Source organism: Alligator sinensis, unplaced genomic scaffold (assembly GCF_000455745.1).
Source record: "Alligator sinensis unplaced genomic scaffold, ASM45574v1 scaffold323_1, whole genome shotgun sequence".
In the NCBI taxonomy this organism is placed as follows: Eukaryota; Metazoa; Chordata; order Crocodylia; family Alligatoridae; genus Alligator; species Alligator sinensis.
The window spans coordinates 866,496-890,075 of record NW_005842483.1 but is presented as its reverse complement, the minus strand read 5'-3'; the positions used below and the strand labels follow the sequence as shown (position 1 = coordinate 890,075).

At 47.0% G+C, this 23,580-nt stretch overlaps 1 protein-coding gene across 1 annotated transcript in view; it reads right to left on the bottom strand.

Moving 5' to 3' along the window:
- Positions 1 to 23,580, bottom strand: part of WHRN (whirlin) — a 116,364-nt gene that overhangs the window by 26,638 nt on the left and 66,146 nt on the right. Inside the window, exons 5-8 of the mRNA XM_006031128.2 lie at positions 11,281 to 11,483; positions 10,704 to 10,740; positions 2,780 to 2,992; positions 452 to 652 (exon numbers count right to left, since the gene is read on the bottom strand). Coding sequence (XP_006031190.2) covers positions 452 to 652; positions 2,780 to 2,992; positions 10,704 to 10,740; positions 11,281 to 11,483 — 654 coding nt within the window. The remainder of the gene's footprint in view (positions 1 to 451; positions 653 to 2,779; positions 2,993 to 10,703; positions 10,741 to 11,280; positions 11,484 to 23,580) is intronic.

Genomic DNA, 23,580 nt, shown 5'->3' with positions numbered 1-23,580 from the left:
AAGAAACCATTTCTCCTATCCTTTGTGTGACTCTCTTTGCCTTGCCATGAGACTGGAAGAAGCTAAGGGGCAGAGGTAGGCATGAGGCAGGTTTCCTCCCTTTCTGAATGGCAATGATGAACCGGCTTCTATACTGGGGCAGGCACTGTTGATCTGATTCAGTAATTCTGGTTTTCTTTCTTTCTGGCACAATCTAAGCCCCATCTCTGCTTAAGATGCTGGCATCTATGCAATGTTTGCATGCTGCTGGTAGAGTGGGCCGCTGCTTTTTGTATGGGTGCAAAACGAGAGAGGAAGTATATGCTCATGGATTCTTCGGGGGGAGAGCAGGAGGCAGAGGGTTTCATGGGGGAATAGTGCTTAAATGGATTTTTTTTGCGGGGGGGGCACCTCTGGCAGGAAATGGCAGGGAAGCACTGTACATCAATATCTGAGAGACACCCCCACTTACCCGAGCGGAGCTGACTGTGGTGGAGGTGAAGTGGCTACCGGTGGAGGAGATCGTGTCACTGTAGGACATCATGGAGTAGGAGTCAGCGCCAGAGGGCTGCCGGGCCTTCATGGATTCGATCTCCCGCTTCAGAACCAGGTTATCAAAGCGATCAAGGTCCTGAGGGGATATCACACCCCTCACCTCTGAGAGCAGCGAGAACTGAGCAAGAAAGAAAGGCAAACACTTGAGAAGGGGCATGGGAGGCCTTGACACTGTTTTGTGCTGCAGCCTCATGGTAGAGATTCTTTTAACCCATTGGTGCTAAGAGCTGGAAAGACTAACAGCACAAGGCCACAACTGAACCACCTGAAGGAGGGGTCCAAAGAGGATGGAGCTGGACTGTTCTCAGTGGTGACAGGTGACAAGAGCAAGGAGCAATAGTCTCAAGTTGCAGCAAGGGAAGTTTAGGTTAGATATTAGGAAGAATTTTCTCACTAGGAGGGTAGTAAAGCACTGGAACAGGTTACCCAGAGAGGTGAGGAATCTCAATCCTTGGAGGTTTTTAAGACCCAACTAGACAAAGTCTTGCAAGGCTGGGATGATCTGGTGATGGTCCTGCTCTGAGCAGGGGGCTGGACTAGATGACCTCTTGAGGTCCCTTCCTATCCTCATTTTCTATGATTTTAACTGCAGCCAGGGCTAAGTGGAGCCCACAGGCAGTACTCAGATTGGAGTACTCACAGCATGGTAGCAGGCACTCAAAGCAGCTAGAGTGCGAACTAGCACAATGTAAATAGTTCAGATTGGGTGTGCAAACAATGCGAGCCCTGGTGGCGTGTGCATAGGTACACCCCTGCGGCACCACACTTTCTGCTCTATTAATTCTCAGCACATGGTACACGCAGCAGGAGAGCTTCAGACCTGGAGGGAGGGGGGGGGGGGGCAGGAACCCCAGGAAATTGACATTCATTTAGTTTTCAATGTTTCTTCCTCCAGCAGGGAGCTCCATTTATTCCCCTCCCAGCAAGATATATAGTCTCATTATGGCACCAGAACAGAGTGAGTGGGTTTTCCCTCCCATTGTTTAACAACTGCAGGAGGGGCCATTAAGTCCTCAGGGATTTTGAAGGAGATCCTCCCATCACTTAACCCCTGCGGAGGGCAGGCAGAGCCCAGGCATCCCCCTCCTCCCCACTTTCACCTCAGGTATGGCAGGGAGTGATATGCCCTGGCAGATGCAAGCATAGCGGGGCAGAGCATTCATGCTGGCTGGATATGGGCTGTGCATTCCCACCTAGGGAGCCAGGCACAGTATAAGGGGTTAGGAGGAGAGGCACCGACCCCGGGTTCCCAGGGAGCTGCGGCATTAGGAGTTGGGGATTGCCTTTCCTGCTGGGAATATATTCCCCTCCTGCTTGATGATGTCAAGCTGTGCTCAGGGGAAGAGATGGCCCATCACCCTCCCCAGATACACACATCCGCATGTCTGAGGGACTTGGAAGTGCTGAACCTAAGCTCCTCTGCCTCTCTGTGTATAATAAGCACAAAGAAATCCATCTGTGTTGCATCTTGCTGGATGGCTCAATCCCACAGGGGGCCCTGCCACCGCATGTCATGGAAGTGTCAGCAATATCCAGTAGAGGGAGGGGTGAAAGAGAAGAGCGTGTGCATGTCAGGGGTGGAGGTGGGGATGCGGGTGTTACATACTCCACTGTGCAGAGCAAATCTGAGCTTTCAAAGCCCTGGGGCAGAGTTCATGCAGCAGGATGCTATGGAGAGGCAGTTCAACCGGTTTCTATCATAATGCCTTGTTTTTGCCTGCTCCCTGCATGTCACCTTATTAGCAGCAGATATTTGGTTGCTTGGCACTTAGAGGCCCCAGGCAGTATCAGAGCTGCATCCTCCTGGGTGCTTTGTGAACACAGTAAAAGACAGCATCAGCCCCAAAAAGCAGGAATGAAAGCAGAGGCACTGGGAGACAAAGTGATTTGCCAAAGGTTACACAGTAAATCACTGGCAGAGGGAGGGAGAAAGCAGAGGCCCCGACTCCAAATCTACTGCGACATCCATGGGGCCATGCGATCTCTGCTGCAGCATTGGCTTGGGAAATTCATTTAGCTTCAGAACAGCTGCAGTCTTCGGTGACTCACAGGCTTTGGCATCATTAGTCTATTAGTCCATAAGGTGCAAAACTATTCTACCTTCTCCCTGACTTGAGACTAACATGGCTAACTACCTCTCTTTGGCATCATGAATGCTGGACTGACTTCCGCTGCTATAGCACCACTTGGCTCCCTCTGCTCTGGGTGAAACATACTTCTTTAAGTCGGGGTCCCTCTGCCTCACCTTGGCATGTGTATTGAGTAACTCAAAGAGGGCCATGACTAGGGAGTCCACAGAGATGTTGTTTTCCTTGTACTCGTCCAGGTAGTAGCCCATGGTCGCCCTCTCTTGTTCATTCAGTAGATGCCGTGCTTGCTCCTCTAGCATGACTCGGGTCTGGTTCACCATGCTGCTCAGGGTGACCTGCGAACCAGCCAGGCCCCTGTAAAACATGGGCTGAAAGAGAACATATAGAAACAAGGGGAATAGATTACCCTGGGCCTGAGAGGCTGGAAACCAGCCTCCAAATTATCGTAGGGTTGGCTAGAGCTAATGCCATTTTAGCAATTACCTTCCCTTCTCCCCATGCTGAAGTCCCGCAACAGAATTTTGCTAGCTGGTTGGGAGCAGGTTACCTGAACTATAGGTTAACTGAACTAAGAGCTGGGGAAATGTGCTTTGCAGGACAGCTGGTCTAAAGACTCAAGGCCTCTTTGTATCATCAGAAAATCCAACATGTGCAGTGGTAGGTAGGGCTCTTTTCCCCCTGGACACTGCTGCTACTATGCCCCATCCAAGGCCTGGTGGGGGTCAAGTCTGCAGTTGAGCAGGAGAGTGCATTTTCCCTGTCTATTCAGTCACCAGCCTCCCTTCTCAGCCTGTCAGCTGGGGGCTTCCCTGTGAGATGGGTGCCTGCCCACCAATAGGAGCTGGACTGACAGCCCAAGCTTGATTCACCCAGTCCAGCCTGTGATGGAATTGCAGACACTCAGCCCTTTGGTGGACTAGCTGGGGCACCCCAAACTGGAAGCAACACAACTCAGAGGTCACTGAAAACACTGGCGTTCATTACTACTGGACTGAACTGGGCTGGTCTCTTCCTAAAGCTGAGGTGCTCTACAGCCAATTACCATTCCCTGCCTCCATCCAGCCCTCCCAGAGCATGCTTCTAACAGAACAGTGTACCTGAAGGAATCTGCAATAGGGTGGACAGCCCTTAAGAGTCCGCTAGATTGGAGACCCTAGCCCTATTTTACCTTGCTGGGAATATATCAAGCACTCCCATAAGAAGCACAGTTCAAGAGGAGAGCTATGAGTACAAGGAAAGTCCCTTCAGCCTGCTTTAGTCAGAGAAATAACTTACTTTATGAAGAATAAAACTGTGCTGTGGGAGAAAGGCCCAAATGGCCTTTTGGGCCTGGCATTAGTGGGGAAACAGAGCAGCAGTCTAGAGGACCCTCCTTTTGAAAGCTTGGTGAGCACACAAAGGAGCACTGCTTCACAGCCCTAATTCATTCTTAATGCTGGAACAAGAGATTCGTTATCATCGTTATGTGGAAGTGTCTGAATAAGCCTCATTACTTTAATATTAACCTTTTCCTCTGGTCACAGTTTGCATTTTCTCATTTGAGTAAATCTTGCTATTTAAAAAGAAACTGTTGGCAGTGTGTGCGTGACTTGTCTCAGGAGGAAGCTGAAGAAATGCATATTGGTCATTACACAATCAGATGAAATTGCAAGGTATCTATTAGCTAAGAGCAGACCAGAGGCTTTGAAACAGAGTTGGGGTGGGATGTGCCCCTCAGTTACAGCTCCTTATTTCTGCAAGCATTTGGCAACGTGCTGCCCTTCCAAGCTGGCAGCGAAACAATTCCCCTGCACGGTGCTAGGGGCTCTGTGCTGACAGGAGTCGCTCTAGAGTGATGCAACAAATGGAGAATTTGATTTCTGACAGTCATGAGAGGCCTGTGGCACTATTCTTAGGAGGTCACAGTTTGGTGTCCTGGCTGGCTGTCAATGTGGCTTGGTCTGGTTGGCCAGCCTGCAGTTTGAATCAGTCACAGTGTTCTGCATTTCCCATCCTGCCCTGTTGCTGGCATTGTTAAGCATCTGCTATGTCTCACCCCAGAGGCTGTTTTTTTATAGCGGCATAGCCCAGCAAGATCTTTATCACTCCTAACAGTGCAGATTTTAATGCTCTACATGGCTTGTGGAAGATCTGCCTGGAAAAGCCCCAGAGAGTTCCCACCAGGCATCTCTGCTGGAATGACTGTGCTTCTGCATCCCTACAGTGCCTTTCACCTAAGCAGGGATGGGAAGTGATATTTGGATGGGTACACAGGCAGAGAAAAGCAGGGCTGTTTCCTTCTTGCATGCAACTCCATGGCCTTACAACCATCTCTGATGATCCGTGGGATGTTTGTCTCATCCTCTCCTGAGATAAACCCTCCAACTGTTTGCAAGCTTCCTTGCTCTCTCACCTAGGCCAGCATGCAATGTAATGGCAGACACTCAATCTGTGTCTGCAACAGTCATCTGGTGCGTGAGCTCTGTGAGAAGGCGATGGTGGAAGAAGGGAACAGGGAAATGCACTGAGGAATGCGAACCAGGAGGGGAGATGAGAACTGAATGAGTGAGTAGCTAAGACCAAGCTTAAGCTCTGGTGATTCTTTGCATGGTCTCTGAGGCCAAAGGACTGAAGATGTCACCAGAGGGAGGTAAAAAGGTACATCAGGTCAGCCAGTGAGTTAGTAGCAGAGCAGTGGTGGTGCCTGGCATGCTACACAGCAATACGCAGACAAATGGATAGCTATAAAAAGAACCCACGCCTCCCTGATCTGAAGGGGTCTCGAGTCCCTGGCCACTGTTCTAATTAATAGATCAGCCTGTCCCTGATGCTAAGGAGGTTGCACGATGTGGAGAAAAACTGGAGCATTCCCAAGGTTTTGCAAGGATAGGCTCCTGCTCACCAAGGCCAAGACTAAAATAATCCAGTTTCTGCCTTTGTGTGATGATTTGTACCAGTAACTATGAAGCTGCAAAATTACTGCACATTAGCTGGAGAAACAAAGTAGCTAACCAGCCCTGTTCAGTAAGCAGTGAAGTTGTCTCTTGACTAGCAATTGATTTCACATTGTCACAGCAGGCTGTATTTCTCCTGGGAAGGGCTGGATGCAACTCAGTTCCACTAGCCAGAGTCAGACTCCCCACATTGTTTGGGGCTGAAGAGCAAGATCAAAACATGTTTTTTTTTTTCTTTTGGTGCTGCAAGCTCAAAGCAAGCCCCAGTGCTGAAGAGAGTGCAGAATGCACCAGCTAGTCACCAGCTCCCAGATCAATCCTAGGGAGAGTCAAGCCTGGCTGAGTTTAAAGGGCTTTTTCTTTCTGACTGATTTCTAACCTGATGCGTTTCCTGAATAGAGCGGGGATCTGCTGTTCAGCCTTCGCTGCGTCAAGGATGCAGATTATCACACAGAAACAAAACCCAAGCAAACACCACACAGGCAATCTGGGCGACAATAACAGGGGAGACTGTGAAACATGTTTTGCCAAGTAAGAAGCATAAATCTGTTATCAGCACAAGCCACCTGCAAAACTTCCCAACTCATTTCCATTTGAAAGGTCTCCACACAGATAGGAGTTTAGGGGAGGAGTGCTGACAGGCAGCAAGGCAGCAAAGCCCAGTGTGGAGGGCTTCTTGTCAGCGGGTTTGTGACTGTGTTGGCACATCCTGTGCTGGAGAGGGATGGGACTCCTGGTTCAGCTCAGCTCTGGCCAGCTGGGCATGGCAAAGGTCTTGGTACATGAACGCAGTAGCTGGCACAGCCCAGGCATGGCACACTGATGGAGTCATGGAGCTGTGCCTAAGATGCTCATACTGCAGAGGTCTGGGCTGGCAGTGAGAGGGCACTGCTGGGAGGAAGCTCTCATTGCAGTTTTCGGTAGGCAGAGCCGAGGGGACATTAGTGCCACTTCCACCCTATCCTTCTCTGCATGTGTTTATTCTCATTAAGGAGAAGAGAGGGGAATCTAAAACAGCACATTAATCACAGTCTGATCCTGCCGCTTTCATTGGGCTTTTAGCTCATCAGCACCTAACTAGCTCCATCTCCCAGGGGTGCCCCCTCCTCAGGGGTCCCTTATCTCTCTCACGCGGAGGCAACTTTGACTTTGCGCCACCATCGGGAAGGAACAGATTAAAGGGGGGAGTGGGGAGTGCAGTGCATCAGTCCTTGTTTCCCAAGGGGAGGAGGGAGCTCATCTACACACACTGCAGCCAGAACCTGAGAGGCAGAGCAGCCTGAGCTGACAGAGGTCAGCAATCACTGCGGGCTGTGTGGTCTTGGACTAAATCAGTCTGAAGCGTATCTCCACCTGTCTGGGACTAGCAGAGATGGTACAAGCAGTCCTGTAGTGCATTGAAATGTGGCTCTCCTGATTCTTACTGGTGGGATGCAGCTGGAATTCTAATTTTGCATAAGATTGCCAGCTCCAATGCACCTTTCCAGAGCACTGATTACATTGTTGGCCAAACTCCCTTCTGTGGCTTCTGAGTCCTGGGAAGGACTTAGGGTAACAACCTATATTGATGCTTGACCACCCAGGTGTGATTTGTCACCCCAAGGACTACAGAACCAGAGAGATCTCCAGTGTCTATCAGTCCAGCTGCCTCCATAAAACACCATCTGTTTAGAAACAGTACAAGGCAGCTCTGTGCCTTTGGGGCCACAAAGGACTCTGAACAAAGAATAGGGGCCACAGCCTTCAAGGCCACAGCTTTGGGCTGTAAAGTCATGGGGCAGGTCAGAGGAAAGATTCATATGATTGTTTGCCCATAAGCTTAGGGGTTTTATCTCCATACAGCAAACAAAGACAATAAAAGAAACCAAACAAAATGAAGGCAAGAAAAGCATTGGTGTCAGGAAGAGCTGTACTGATCTTCCATTTATGTACAGTCTCATTTTATGGTCCATTTTAATAGAGTGCAGTCTAGCACAGAACAACACAGACTCCAAAGGCAGTTTCTCAGCACCTTCTTGGTAACTAAATTCTTTCCCCACCCCAAGCCTGGAGCCTGCCAGGTTTTACAGAGCTCTGTGGATTGATGCTGATGGGTTGCCAAATGTTACCAGCCGCTCAGCAGGGCTTCTGACCTTCACACCCTTGCCCACAGGCTCCCAGCAAAAGAATTATAGTTAAGGGTATGGCTGGCTATCTCTATACTTGTCACTGTAGAAGAGAAAGTAAAGGTCTCCCAACAGTAATACAAGTCATCTGCCTTTGGAGAGCTCTCTACCAGGGAGAAGAATGGATCAGAGAATGGATTTGGAAAGGGAGCCAGGGTTGCTCTGGGCTGGCATGCAGGTGAAGAGGTGTCACCGTTATCTCTAGCTTGACATAGCTGCCAAGTAAAAAAACATAACATTTAACATTTTCTCATAATGTTTTCAATCTGTTCCTCCCGAGGCCAGGCCTTCCAGAGCTGGTCACTTGCTTAGCCCACCTAGGGGGACGGTACATTCATTGTCACAGCCCTGAGTGACTGTAGAAGGGGGAAAGATTCTACTAACAACTCATAATTTGCGTGGGAAGGAGCTGGCAGAGATTTGCCTCCAGGATGTAGTTGCCACCTAACTGTCTTGCTCAGAGGATGCCCCAAATGTTCCCTGGCGGGCTACAGGTTCCATAAAGACAGCAAGAAAAATCAAAATGCATCTCTGTCATCCCAGCCCCAACCCCTGCTGAGGTGACACTGTCAGCCTTAGCAATGGCATCCAAAGAGGGAGCAGAACCTCTTGCTCCCCCTTTGTGCCTTCTGATCTGGTCTCATTTCCAGAGCACTTTGCACAACACACAAAGCATTGTCACTTCTCAGTTCATGCCACCCCCTCGCTGCTTGTGTTGTCTTGCTCATGAACCATTGTAATACACAGTTCTCTCTCAGCTTCCAGTTCTCTTCAGCCCGTTTCACTCCCAGGTCTAACCCTCGTCCCACGTAGCTTCTTGCTGAGCTGTTATGTTTCTAGGAAGACCTGGAAAGTGAAGCTCCTCCATTGTCTCTGTGGGAGTTCACATCTATCCTTCCAGCTCCTGTCAGGTTGCAGGTCTCTTTTCTCATTGCACAGGGATGATATAGGAGCTCCACAAGATAGGTGACTCCAGAGAAGCTTACATCTCACATGGAGAGGGGGAAGTAGTGAGAGGTCCCCCTGCCCGTCTCTTTTATCCATCTGCCAGTGAAATGGCTTGTCTTTCCTGGTGGTGACTCAGAGTCTTTCCAGCCTCCCCAGAGCCCTGCAGATTAGTCACTCCTGAGATGTCTGCCACAATTATAATGATTGTAATTGCACCAATGTACAGATAGCAGGATCTAATGGCTGGTAGGAGGGGGGACAATAGCCAGTTCTCATTGTGCAGTGGGATCAGACACATCTCTGTCTCCTAGAGAAGGATTGGCAGTGACACCAGTAGACCAAGGTCACTGAGAAATGAGAAAACATTTGTGCGTTCTTAAGGAGGAACATCTGGGTTTTCTAGAAGTGTAAGTGGAAACAGGTTTGGCTTTTCAGGTTCCTCCCTCTTCCCTGCAGCTTTCTTATTTCCAAGCCATCTCTTCACAGTTCAGATGACGGGAGTGCGTGTCCCATTGGGCAGGACAGAAGGCTGGGCTTTGGCACACACACAGTCTCAGACTGGCTTTGTCACTAACACATTGTGGAACCTCTCCTTGCATCGGCATTAAGTACTTTGAGATCTGTGGACGAAATGTGCCTTGTAAGTGTGAGCATTAGGTCATCTTCAGAACCACAGAATTCACCACAGGGGATCAGGCATCTGGTCCTTCAACTCTGATATTGTCCCTAGACAAAGCCAGCTACTGTATTACAACCTAGGCAAAACCAGCTGTTTCAGCACCAGAGGCTGCCAAGAAATTTTCACTACCAACCCAAAGATCATGGTAGGTGGCACATGCAAACTTCTATTCTCACTGACCTGAAACTCTCTCAAAAGCTGGAATACAGAATCTCTGGCCACTGCATCACTTCCCCAGCTTCCTTTGTACATGTCTGCACCCTGCCATGACATCGTTGCAATACCACTACCCAAGGCCACTCAATGTCATTTGCATGTCATTGCTAATGGATTGTTCTTAAAGAAATACTTTGTCCTATGAAATCCCAACATCTAATCTCTCTTCTTTACTTCTTCCCAGTGATGGGAAACAGAGGAGAAAATGCTGTGCATAAAGGAAGGCACTAAAAAATTCAGTGTCATAAGTCACAATGGCTTGCAAAACTCATCTTCCATGGAAAGGCAGGGGAAGGAAGAGGCCTAGGCATGGAGGAGAGATGGGGAAGGAACAAGAGTTTAGAGAAAGGAGTGGGAAACTGCTCTAGTCATTCCAAACAGCTGATACATTTTGGGGTCCTTGTCCACTGAAAGATAAACTCTTGACAACTATCTGTGAATTGTCTGCCAGTTTTACTCCCTAGCAGATTGCAGTTCTCCCAGAACACAGCTGCTCTGGAAGGATAACCCTCATTAAAATGCCAGATGCAAGAAACCCATTAATGGTAGAAAGAAAGGCAGCTGAAAGGAGGGGAATTGCAAGGGACACGATGGAATGAGAAGCCTGAAGGGTCTAGGGATGGCTGTCTCTCATCAGGAGTTTTTGAAATGAAGCTACACCAAGCAGATCTGGATTTCAAATGCCTCAGGCTAGGTGTTCAGTCTCTTTAGACGACCCTGAACTTAGATATGGTATCCATCTGTGTAAATCACACTGCTTCCATTACCTTTGCTGCAGTTACTCTGCACATCAACTCAGTAACAGAGATCAACATCAGGCCCATGGCTAACTCCAAAACATGGAGCTGGACCTCAGTGCAGATTCTGTATGTCCTCATAGCATGAGGTGCTTTGGAGATGTGGGGCTGGTTTGGAAGAAGGGTGCTGGTATCATAGAACAGAAGCTTTTCCTTCAGAGCAACAAAAGAAAAGGAAATGAAGCAAAGCTAGCTCTCCTCTCCCAGTGGGAAATGGGACACCTTTCACCAGCCCTATCACGTTGTTAGATATCTAGTCTGTTCAGGAGAAAGCCTGGATGCCAGCCCATGGGAACCCCTCAAACATCCTTGTGTATCTCCCTGGGTCAGAAGCGTCTTACCTTTGCCGAAACCTCTGCTGTGTGATCACCAGCCATCCTACAAAGAAAAAGAACAACCATAAGCACTATCCTAGCTCAGGAAATTACAGCAGCCCTCACTGGTAGGCTGGTGCTTACTCTTCTAGGGTTATAGGTTTTATTATGAAGGATATTAGACTAACGCAAGATTATTAAGTTTCAGGCTGTATGTCACAGGCTAATGGCTCCATGATCACAAGGTGAAGTTCTCTAGACTCATGGGCATGGATCCATGCTATTGAATTCTAGAGCATTTGCAGACTCTGCTAGGTTTTAGGTCACTGTCCAATGGATTTGGGGGAAATAGTCACATTATTTCTTGGGTACAGGTTTCCAGGTTCTAGGGTAGAGGGTGCTAGGCTTGAAACCCAGGCTGCTAGGGTCCAAATTACAGATACATACATAGCAGGTATATGCTGAAGATTAGGATACAAGATACCAGACCTGTTATTTTATAAAACTATGACTAGGTGACTCCATGTGTAAAGTAACACAGAGCACTGGTTTGTAGACCATACAAGACAAGGTTCTGTTCCTCTACTGCTGGACGCATACAAACCCTGTTGAATTCACCAAGGTCTCTCCGATTTGGGAGCTGGCTATCCACTTGGTCTCATCCACAGTGGTACGGGCATGAGGCAGCCTCCCAACATCTTTCACAGTCATGATGAGGTGCCGTGATGACTTCAGGAGCTTCACTGCCTCATCATGGGGAATGTTAAGGAAGCTTCTGCCATTCACCTCAAGGATTTGGTCTCCCACCTATGGACACAGGGAGAGAGAGGGAAAACTAATCAGAACGTGTTAAGTATCTCTTCACATTGCAAAAAAGCATTTCTTTTGCCCATATATCTGGTGTGATTAGGCTTTCCACTCCATATCCCAGGGTCATTCCTTATCCATATAGCAGCGTGCTTTTTCTGGGGTTACTGACCTTACTGTTTCTTGAGTATTTCCTTTTTTCTTGAAATGCTGCCTCTTCTGTGGTGACTGTCACCTTGGCTGACATACTGGAGACTTCCAGAACTAAAAATATGGGCTGCTACAGATTGAATAAGAAAGACAAGGCATCCTGGCATGTGCTGCACAGGGGAACTTGTAACATATGCTCACCAGTGGGTTTTATTTCCATTTCCTTGAGGTACAGCTGGGCTGCTAACACCCATTGGTGAGATTTTCAAATGAGGTTGGCTATCATTTAGGGATCAAATAATGTAGCCTGGCTTCCCAAAATGCTCAGCACATTGGGTCCACATTGGCTGCAGAGTGCTTTTGAAAATCTGACCCATATTTAGATGCATAAGTGGGAGTTGAGCTCTCCTGGTAACCTGATGATGGGTGCTGAGCAATGAATGCCTAGCCTTGTGCTCTTTGGAAAATCTTGGCCCTGACACTCAAAAATGGGGACAAAGATTATTTATTTAAAAAGAAACCAAAGTGTTTTAGTTCTGAACCTGTGTATTCTCCCTGGCCTCTTGCTTTCTCAGAGAATTTTGATTGCTCTCCAAAACCTTTGGTCTACTGTGACCATCTACTAACCCATTCCTTATTGAGTTCAAATACTGTGGCTTACAGAAGCACCAAAGACTAGCGGCACCCTCAAGTCCTTTCTCACTGCCTCCCTTCAGAAACACTTCTTGTGCCACTGGCATTGGAAAGCACAGGAATCAATTCTACATAGACCATGGCTGGTTGTATTGACCACCCACCAGACATGTAAAATCTCTGGAGTTTCACTGGTTCCGGGTGGTTTCCTTCAACACCCAACCCTGTTCCTTTTTGCTGGAAGATGCCTGGGACTAGCACATTTTACACCCCGCTGCCTCTCTGAGCTCCCAGGGGACATCACATGTTTTGTGATCATCCCGTCTGCAAGGGCCCAGTCTTGATCACATTCAAGCCTGCAGGGACAGGAAGTAGCCTGAAGTTGAGTAGCTGCATTAACATTGTCCTCTTATTTTGTAATCACTCCTAAGCCCCAAATGGATTTTCCTATCCCCCACACAGAGCGCATCCACCAAGCTATTACACAAGTCACCTAGTCACTTGGGAAAAAAAAAAACAAACCTTTGCTGACCTCAGCCCCATTTAGCTATTCAACACTCCCAAAAATGGTGACACCTGGATTTGGCTGTGTTTGAACTGTTAACCTTGTTTCATTGTTCAGTTTGCTCTGGGACCACAGGGGCACAAGTTGTGCATTGCACAGAGGGTTATTTTTATTCACCACCTTGCACCCTGTACCCAACTGGAGCAAGCACTCTTTTGCTGCGGTCTCCTCTGCGGTGGCCACAAGATTCTCCATCTCAGTGAAAATCTGCATGGATCTCTGTGCTGGTGCTGTCACTTGGCAGCCAAATGGTGGCTGCCCAGATAGACCCATTCAAGGTGCTTTGTTTTCCAGCATTTTTCTCTTTAACAAGAAGCACCTCTCCAGCCATGGCAGGACATGACCCACATAAAAAACGGGTACAGGAGGTATCTCCTTCTCACAGTCCCTGCTTTGAAAATGCCTGGGGGTGTCCTGTGTGGAGCAAGGCTTTGGGATATGGCTGTCTTAAATGTCCCAATATTACTGAATGCAGCTGCATAGCACAGCCACGTGGAACTTCATGGCAATGATGGGTACAGGACCCAGACCTCTTATTGCAAGAGCTTTCAACAGTACACAGCATATGACACAGTAGAGGAGTGCCAGCTCTCTCCAGCAAGGGACAATGGCATAATTACAATTGGCAGTCAGTTCAGTATAGTCACTGTACAATTATTTCTCCCTCAAACTGTTTGCTCTGTTTGGGGAACTAATTTAGCCTCCACACAGCTGGCCAGCAAGGGGACAAACTACAGTGCCTGTGGGATTATGTATCCAGAATACTGGTTCAAACCAGTGTGTCCACTCCCTCCATTAGGGAGTCTGGTCTGCAATTCCCTTAGGTTAAAAATAAACCCAGAAACTGCAAACAAGCGGGCCTTTTCTTCTCGTCAAGATTCCTCCTGAGCAGAACACAGATGGCAAGAGCCTGTGCAATCTTCATCTCTGCTCACTTCAGCTGGCCATAAATCACCTGCCAAGGCTGTGAGACTCTAATCCCTCATTGCAGCACTTGAGGTTAACTCCACCACACCTCACTCTTGCCTCCAAAGCCAAGCAAATTCCAGGTCTAAGGATAAGAGCTGAGACTCCATTTTCCTCTCTTCTGCCTCCAACTACTCATCTAACGTTATTAGAACTTCACTGCATGTGTCTCCGTTGTAAAAGACTGTGCTGGGAATTTCTGCCCTGTCTAGGATGCATCATTCACTTTGCCTCTCCCTTTCTTTTATCCCCCCTTTGCTTCCAGCGTATTCAAACCGGCTCCTCCTTCCCCTGCATCTTCCCAGCCCCTGTGTTTCAGATAAGCGACTTCTTTGAAACTGCTTCTTTGCTTAACCACAGGCTTCTGTTCAGCTTTGTCAAAACAAAGTCTATTTTCTTTATGCTTCGCTTTGGATAGCCTGTACTTTTACATTGTCACGGCATATTGTGGACATTTGGAAATTTGGTAACAGATTCCCCTCCCCTAAAAGTACAGCCCTACCACAGAGCAGAAGGACCGCACCCATGCAGTGTTTGCAGTACAAGGCAGACAAGATGCAGAAGAGCAGCTCTGGGTCCATGCAGAAAGCAGTGACATTCCAGATGGGGAAAAGCTGCTTTTCTGTAAGCCCAGGAGTTCAGGCCAGGCTGGGTCAATGTCCCACCAGAGTGTATCTGTCTGACTGTGGGAACCCTTTTTATCACTCCTCAAAACAATTTAAGCTCATGTTTTCCACTTCTGTGGAGCCTTGTGTGTTCCTCAGGAGTCAGAGGAGCGTCACCACCTCCCAACACAAACAGCCATAAAATAAATTCTGCTTAATAACAAAGAGCACAATTATCTTGAATTATACTGCATGTAACAGCCATATTTGGGTGCTCATTGCAAAGTTAATTGTTATTACATTTGGTTTTAATCTGCTTTGAAGTGGGTCTTAAAAAAATAAAGCTGACGTTTAAAGGGACCCCTGGCTAAGAGTGTATGAGCAATCTAGCTTCAGATTGCAAAATGAAACTCTTGCTTAAGGGGACAGGGCCAGCTCACCCAGGAAATCCTTTGAAACCCAATGGCCAAGAGAAGGCAATGGGTCAGAGGCTGCTCTTAGGATCGGGTGTAAAACCAGGGAACCAAGCTAGAGTTGGGACACCGTCAGTGATTTGGTGCAATGGGTATACAATATGACAGAGTAGCTCGCACTGTTTAGGTTGCTCCTGGAAATGCTCCAAGGGAGGACAGGAAGGGAGGACAATAAAGGCCACGGTACATTGGGCACACAGAGAGTGAATATTTATTGCTAGTGTTAGTGTTATTTAAGCAGTTACAACAATGCTGTTTATTCAAAAGCCCAGAGACATTTCAGCTTCTTATGTACTGGTGAACTTCTCACTGTGTGGGAAGTTGTGGGATCTTCCTCACTGGAGGTTTTCAGGAAGAGGCTGGAGAGGCATCTATAGGGGGTGGTTTAGGAACAGCACCTTCTGAATCTGGACAGGACAAAATGGCCCTCAAGGAGCTTTTCAACTTTCTGGTTTTGTGTTGTGACCCCTTCTCATATCTTTTCCCTGAGAAGAAAAGAACCTACTACTGCTATCTGCATAGGAATATGTGCTCCACTTCTACCACTACTGGGTTCAAGCCATAGCCACAACCAACCTGGGAGCTTGTTGTACATATGCAGGAGAGACACAAGGAGAGTGAGTTAAAGGTAATGTCTTTTTTGGGAAAAGACATGTCCTTGACACTATATCTTCCAAAGGAAGAGGATTCAACTTGCTGGAGAGGAGTGCTGCAGTGATGGCTTGAGAGTTGTGTAAATCCTATTGACCCTTCATACATCCACATGAGAGGGGTTGCAAAGCATGGTCCCAGGTCTGTTTTTCAGCCTAAAGGTAAACTGTTAAGAGAGTCAATACAGGTGGATGGAGAGATGGAGGAAAGGAGGTTTCCAGGATGGAAATACCTCATGTGCCTGCACAGAAAAGTGAACACACTTGTGGATATAAGTTCTCCTGGAAACGGTATTAACGAGACTGTACAGGTCAGGTCATTAGTTATGACGATGAGGCAAGGGGGAGTTCTTTTTAAAGAGCCTCTTCTAGAACAGCAGGTAGCCCTGGCAGGGCTTCCCCCAGCAAGTCACACTTACCCTGTGAGGCTACCTGTGGGGATGATGGCCTGGGATCCTCAAGAGTGACATAGAAACTCAAGAGAGAAAGGCATCACAGTACCACTCAACCAACTCGTTACTGAAATGGGAGGGAGTGAGGGACCTGAGCACCATTATAGATCTGGCCCTATGGGACTAAGGAACAGTATGCTGAACGCAAGACTCCTGAGTCTGAACCTAACTGCTATACTATCCTTTTTCTCTCACACAGCTCGCTTAGCTTATAGTCCACCAAGGAAGATCCTATCCTACGTGCTGCTATTACTATTGTTACTCTGTGGGAGCATCTCCACGAGGCATTTACTGTGCAGTTGCCTAATTAACTCCACAGTAAACATCTTGGCACTTACATGTGCGGCCCTCTTAGGATGCAGGGGTGCTTGTACACATGACAAAAATGTCATTGTGTGTGGCTTAATGGTGTCACAGTACAGACATGCAAGACTTTTGAGGGTTTTAAATGACTTTGCAACATTGCAAACTGCAATGATGCAGCTGTCAGCCTGTCCCCCAGCCACGAGAGAGGCAGGTAGGCTCCACAGAAAAAAGGATCGGGCCCCTTGCCATTTCTGCCTTCAGCAGCTGCCTCCTGAAGGTAAAAGGGGTGAGGGGCCCTATCCTTTTCTTTTTAAATTTTTTTTTTGCCAGAGTCTATCTGCCTTTCCCATGGCTGAGGGACTAGCTGCCAGCAGGCTGAGCAGCCTCTGAGCTGCAGGGGACCCTGGCCCTTCCCTGCATGGTGGGCTGGTAGTGGGCCGGGTGCTGCCCCAGCTTGGGGTTGAGGAAGAGTTGGATCAGGCCAGGTGCTGCCTCCGAGCTGGGGCAGCACCTGGCCCGCTAGCAGCCTGCCCGGACAGCCCTGGTGGGGGGGCGCTGCCACTGCAGAAGAAAGGACCAGGGCCCCCTGCAGCTCAGGGGCCTCTCAGCTCACTATCAGCTCACCCCCCAGCTGCAGGCAGGCTCTGGCTCTGACAAAAAAAAAGGATCCTCGCTGTAACATCATGGAAAAATTGAAATGGTTGAGTCTTCAGGGTTTTATTCTATGCCTCACCATTTCAATTTAGGAGGCATAGAATAAAACCTTGCGGTAAATACAAGTACTATCCTGCAGCAGAGTTTTTTTGTGCACAGCAACACATGTGTAGATGCTGACAGGGTTGGCTGGGGCATGAGGGTGCTTCAGTGTGGAGGCTGCCAGACAGCTAGCCCCACACTGGAGCATACTTGTGAGCCCCTCTGCAGCCTGTTGAGCCAGGTCAGAGTAGCCCCAGGCTGGCAGGCTGACTCCCCAGGGCCCCCGCCAGCCAGGGCTGCTCCAACCTGGTTCAACATGCTGCAGTCCCAGATGTGTGTGTAAACATGGTGCCCAGGAGCAATAAACTCTGGTATGGTATGCAATATGCACAGGAGTTTATTGTGTCACACTAATAGCACATGTAGGTGCACCGTGTGATGTGTATGTGCGTGATGCTCCAGTTTGTTTCCAACCACCAAATATCCAAAGGCACCAAAAATGATGCTGCCTCCTCCATGGAAGATGAAGACTCTGTGAGCATGTCGCCCCTAGCAACACTAGTCTCTACTGGCCAGCCTTCTAATGACCAAGTTAAAAAGATTTCAGCCTGCACCTGCTCTGGTGGGCTTTACAGATCTTTTTGTATTCTGGGGTATTAGGTAATCTGGTCACAGCACTTGCTGTCCACAAGAACAAGCGTCTCTTTCCTTTTCAGGCCCTTTTGTCATCCTGAAGTTTCGTCTCCTGCTGAGCTCCTTAAGATGCAAATGGCTCCTTTAATGGCACTGCCTACCATCAGCCAGCTTGCAGGAAGGCTGCCTTCCCCTTCTGCTGCTGGCTGATGAGAACCTCGACAAAGCAGATCTCAGTGCTGAGAACAGAGAAAGGAAATCTCTGTGGCCCAGATTCTAAATGCTGGGTCATGCTACCATGGGCTTATGGTTCAGCTCTCTCATTCATAAACCTGCTCCTAGGGGATGTGTGCATGCATGTTACAAAGGCATTCTGTAATGGGAAAGAGAATTAGCTTTCTCCCTCCCCTTTCTTCAAATGCGCTGTGCCTTTAAGAGATTCAGTTAGGGCTCACATTAAGAAGAGCAAATGGCTTGATCTTGACTCATGCAGGGTGAGTAATACTGCAATAAAAGCCTGTTGGACACTCTTGGTTCTTATCTCTGTGTTAGCTGCTTCTATGTCCAACACCAAATTAGAGATAAGGCTCTGCAGAGCTCCACCCTGCTTGTGCTATACAGCAATATTCAGTTCTGTTTTGTAGTCCTTTCCATGCAAGAGGTGGCTGCGTGTCAGCGGTAGGTGAAGTTACCCTTATGTGTAATTTATAAAGTGGGTTGGGATCCTTTGGCATCACTCCCCAGAAAGGTGAGCTCTAATCAGTGACATGATAAGAAACTAAGACCCCTTTCATCCCCTGGTTATCCAGGGAGTGACTGCCACAATCTCCAAGGTGACATGAAAATCACATTGATAGTTGTGAGTGCAAATAAGCATGAGTCAGGAAGTGGAAGAAGTTAAGGTGTTTTTCACAGCCTGATGAGGGGTGACCATGGGAGTGAAAAGATCTGCAGATGACATTGCATTCTGAGGTTATCTTGGACTGACATAAAGCACGTAATAACATTAGATAACCAGGCAACACAATAGCAGGTAAAATTCATTGTGGAACAGTGTGAAGTGAAGCACATTGGAAGGAACACTCTGAATAGCTAACATACTTTGATGGATTCTAAATTAACAGCAACTACAGGGGGAAAAAAGACCTAAGCATCGTTGTGAGCTGTTCAATGGAAACTGCTGTTCAGTATGCAATGGCGGTTAAAAAAGGAAACAAGCTGTGAGGTCATGTTAAGAAAAGTATCGAGAATAGCTTTAAAATTATTCTAATGTCATTATGCAATGACCTCACCTTGAATACATTCTGCAGTCCTGAGCATCCCCCTCACAGAAAGGAGACAGCAGAAAAAAATAGCTGAAAAGGTTCAAAGAAGGGTAACGGAATGATCAGCACGAGAGAAAAGCCGCTGGAAAGGACAGATTGAAAAGATTAGGGCTCTTTACACCTAGAGAGGAGATGCACGAGAGAGGACTTGTCAGAGGTATACAAAATAATGAAAGAGCTGGAGAAGATAAGTCAGCTGCTCCTATTAGTATTTACCCTTCTTCATAATAAAAGAACAGGGGACATAAATTTAAGTTGAACAGCTATACATTAAGACTGAGAAAGAGTCCCATTTGGATGCAGCAGATCATTAAGTTGGGGAACTCACTACCATAAGACTGAGAGTAGAAATGTGGCAGGCTTCAAAAAGGGACTAGACTTTATATGAGATAGAAGGGGCTCCAAACAGGTATCTATAATTTATACCACTGGCCAGCTGGGTTGCTTTGAACAAGTCACTTCACCTCTCTCTGCCTCAACTTCCGCATTTGTAAAATGGGGACAATATGTTCTTGTCTAGTAAAGAGCATCGACATGCAAGAACATAAGAGTGACCTGGTTATATTGTCATACAGATCACAAGGACATCCACTATTGGAAATATTTTAAAAACCTGCCAGGGATATGAGGCCTCATGCTTCTGAGCATGCACCATCCAGCAGCTAATAGAAGTTAGGAAGAAACTCTTTTTGAGAGCATATTATTCCACTAGTGTCAAATGTCTGCTACAGCTTTAGGTCCTCAGTCCCTTCCTGCGTGCAGTCCCCCTGGAGTCAACAAGTTAAATTGGGTAAAGACAAACACAAGAAAAAATCAGGCCCAGTGTTCCCTGAACTGCCAACTAAATGCAGACATGGACCAGGAATATCGGAAGCGAGTCCTGCTGCTGCCCTTTCTCAAGACCTACCCCTGTAATGTTCTGTTTCAGTTGAAGCAGCATCTGACTATCATGTGTCTCTAACAGACGGCCCCGGTGCAGTAACCTGAGCCTTATTCATGCAGCCCACATGAAAATGGCCTTTTCCAGCAGGCTCAGAGTCTGACACTGCAACAACAGAGACTCCGTCAGCCAGCACAGCTTCTCCTCGGGTACAGGGAACTCCCCCTCCTGAGTACAACTTGCTCGTTGCACTGCAGAGCAGCTTTCTCTCACAGCGCTCAAAGAGGTTACCAAGATGTGCTGTTATTCTCCTTCTCCTTCATCGTACAGATGAGAAAACCAAGGTTCATAGGGAATTCCCTACTGTTGCTCTCACAGTTGCAGGTGGACTGGTGGTCGAAACACTGGGAGCAACTGATGCTTTACAAGTACTGGATTGCTATCACTTGAGGAGCTGAACAGAGGAAGCTGTTAAGAAAAAAAATGCCAGGATGCCTAAGGAAGGGGAATGCAAGGTCACACAGCTACTCAGGACAGAACCAGTGTCCCCATGCCCTGCCTGCTGCCCCATTTGCCACTAGGCTGAGTACCACTGAGGCACCAGACGCTATAGTACAAGAGGAAGAAGGAACAAATGCACACAAATAAAACAGCCTCAGAGGAAGAAGGAACAAATGCACACAAATAAACCAACCTGTGAAAGGCACCAGTGCACAAATGGACCTGGGCATGAGTAGCTGGATTGAATGCTGGTTTACTCAGCCTTGATGGATTCTAGCTGCCCAGCCTGGTAAAGGGCTTGGAGCAGCAGACTCAGAGTAGTATATTGCTCTGCTTTTGCTTGCTTTCTTTTAGCCCTTACCTTGGAGGCAAGTGCTTCAGGATCAGACCCCCAAGATATGGCACTGGCTGTAGAAGCAGACAAGGGAGACAGCTGGCTATATCCAGAATCCAGCAAATGGAAGGGAAGGCGGCAGAGGAACTCTGACATAGGAGAGCAAATTTGGCAGTTCATTTGAACTGACAAATTCTGATGCTGCCAGAGAGCAGAGCCTACAAATTGCCCCAGATTCCCTTTGCACTCCATCGGCATTAAACCAACACTCAAGAAATTACCAACAAGGAGGGGAAATTACACAAGAGCTGAACATGCCAGGAGGAATGTGCGGCAGGGTGAAGAAGCCCTGAATGAACTGGGTAATGAGCATCAGCCCCTAGGTCTCTTCAGTGCACTGAGCAAGCCGCACTGGAATGGGTTTCTGCTGCTAACATAAGGAGGGGCTGGCTCACTGCAGCACTAAAATGATCAAAATTCAAATTCTATCACAGTTTTATTGCAATTATGAATCTTTAATAGTTTTCCATTGCGCATATTAAATTTTCATGGTTTTTTTGTACAAGACGGCCATGCAGTTTTAATGAGGCATCTTTTAATTTTTGCCATGGTGACCCAAAAAAACCCAGCAAGCCATCTTATAATAAGTTGCCCAGGGAGAGAAGGAAAATGGAGGTGTCAGAGACCTGAGCTTATGATTAGAGCCAGCACCTCAGGTGCTGGGGAAGCACAGGACAGATTGCAGCACAAGGTCTCAGGGTAAGACTAGTACAGTCTTAGCCAGACCATACTGGGTGGTCAAGCAGCAAGGATCCTGGCTTGGGACTAGGCTCTAAACCTGACTGCTACTGACCTGGTGCATGACCTCAGGCAAGTCACTTCATGCTTTCCTGGCACCTCCTGCCCTTGTTGTATTTAGAGGTTAAGATCTGTGTGGCAAGGATGGTCTCTAATGATCTGTTTGTACAATACCTAGCACATTAAGACTTCAAGTTATATCAGGACCTTTCAGTGCTCCTGGAATATTAATATGTACAAAGGAACTGCACACAAAATACATGAATGTGTTGGAACATTTAATAAAGAAGAAAAATCCTGTGAAAATAGGTATGGTTGAAAAGCAAGAGAAAGAAGATTTGGAAATGTTCTCAACATACACAAATCAGTCTGACCAGATGATGTACCTTTGGCAACTGTAGCAAGTGATTCTGCTGATTAACACAGATAATCATTGTTCAAAAGTCAAGGGCAACTGGGAAGGTAAAAAAGACTGGGAAAAGGCAAATGTTTTACCTTAAAAAAAACAAACCTGCTGCATGATGGGTCTCGCACCTAACCTCAGTACAGCATGGGTGGGGACAGTGAGATGAAAAAAAAGTCACTATATTGGATATTTAGACCCAGATTTTCAGAAAAGGTCCCATTTAGAACTTAGGTAAGTAGCCAGATTTTCAGAGACGTACAGCAAATCAAGTGACACCACGGGAACTACGAGTTCCTGAGCTCTTTTAGAAATCTGGCTCCTTATTTCAAGGTCTAGGTGAGAAATGAGCTATTTTGAAAACCTGATCTGAAATGTGGGTGCTGAGTAAGTATGTCCCACAGAGGGCAATGGAGCCATTACAGAAGGCAGGAGGAGTATATAAAGAACAAAATCTGATAGACCAGCCTGGCTGTTTCTTTGCGGAGAATTGTAAAATGACTGGATACAGGAATACGCAGTGGATAAAAATTATCAGGATTTCAGTAAAGAAATTGATAATACATCTCACAAAATCTTGAAAAAAAATCAATTCAAACTGGCTTGGAGGAAAGCAGGCATGTGGATTGAAAACTAGCTAATAGATTTTAAACAAAAGATAATGCTAAATAGCATTGAATTGAGCTGGAAGCAATGTGACTAATGGGATACTGCAGGGTTCAGTATTAGCACTAGCCTTATTTAACATCATTAATGTACGAGAAGTGGGAGGTTAAATGAAATTTGCAGATAATACCTTATTTGAAGGAATCAGGAAGAACATTTGGGATAGAGTAATAACAAAGAGACCTGGAGAGTGTAGAAACCTGGGCAGGAGAAAAAGAATTGACTTAGAAAAAGGGAGTTAATGCAGAGAGCATAATAATCTGGGAAGCCCAGATTCAACAGGAGGGAAGTAGTGATGCTGACTAGACCTTGGCTGATGATGGATATCAAAGGAGGCCAATGCATATTACTAGAAAGATTAGCAGGAGTTCAGAGAGCAAGAGAAGTGATGAGAGGTTTGAAGGGATTGATTTATGAAGAAAGATTAAAGAGGTGTAATTTGGCTAGGTGGTAAGCTAAGCACAGGCAATCTATAATATATCAGTGGGATGTAAACTTCAAGGATTGGGAGGATTTCTCTATTGTGCATCTTGGGGATATAACTTGTCTTAATGAATGGAAATTAAAAACCTCATTCAACACCCACCAAAGTCAATGGCAAAACTGTTACTAATTTTACTGGGCTTTGGATCAGGCCTCACATCAATACATTTTAGGCTGAGTGTTGAGAAAAAAAATCTTTCTGACCATGGGATATGTTAGACTGTGGCAGAGTCTTGTGAGGAAAGATGGGGAAGACCTGGGACATCTGGTCACCAGGGTGATTTCAGAAGATGGACATTCCTGCAAAGTCTTGGAAGTGCAATGGTTGACTGTCTTTTCCATATGTTGCTCATACAAACCAAAATCCAAAGCTGTTCCTCTACACACAAAAAGGGCACAGTCTAGACTTCATTGATATGGTAGGGATCTTTTCATTGACTTTAACAGGGTTTTGAATTGGCCCTTAACTAAGGGATTTAGTGTATCAGCACTAAATACAGAGGGACATCTCCTGAGGATGCATGGATTGTAGCAGGATCTACGAGCTGAGACAGGTATCTTGCCTGGATGAATAATTT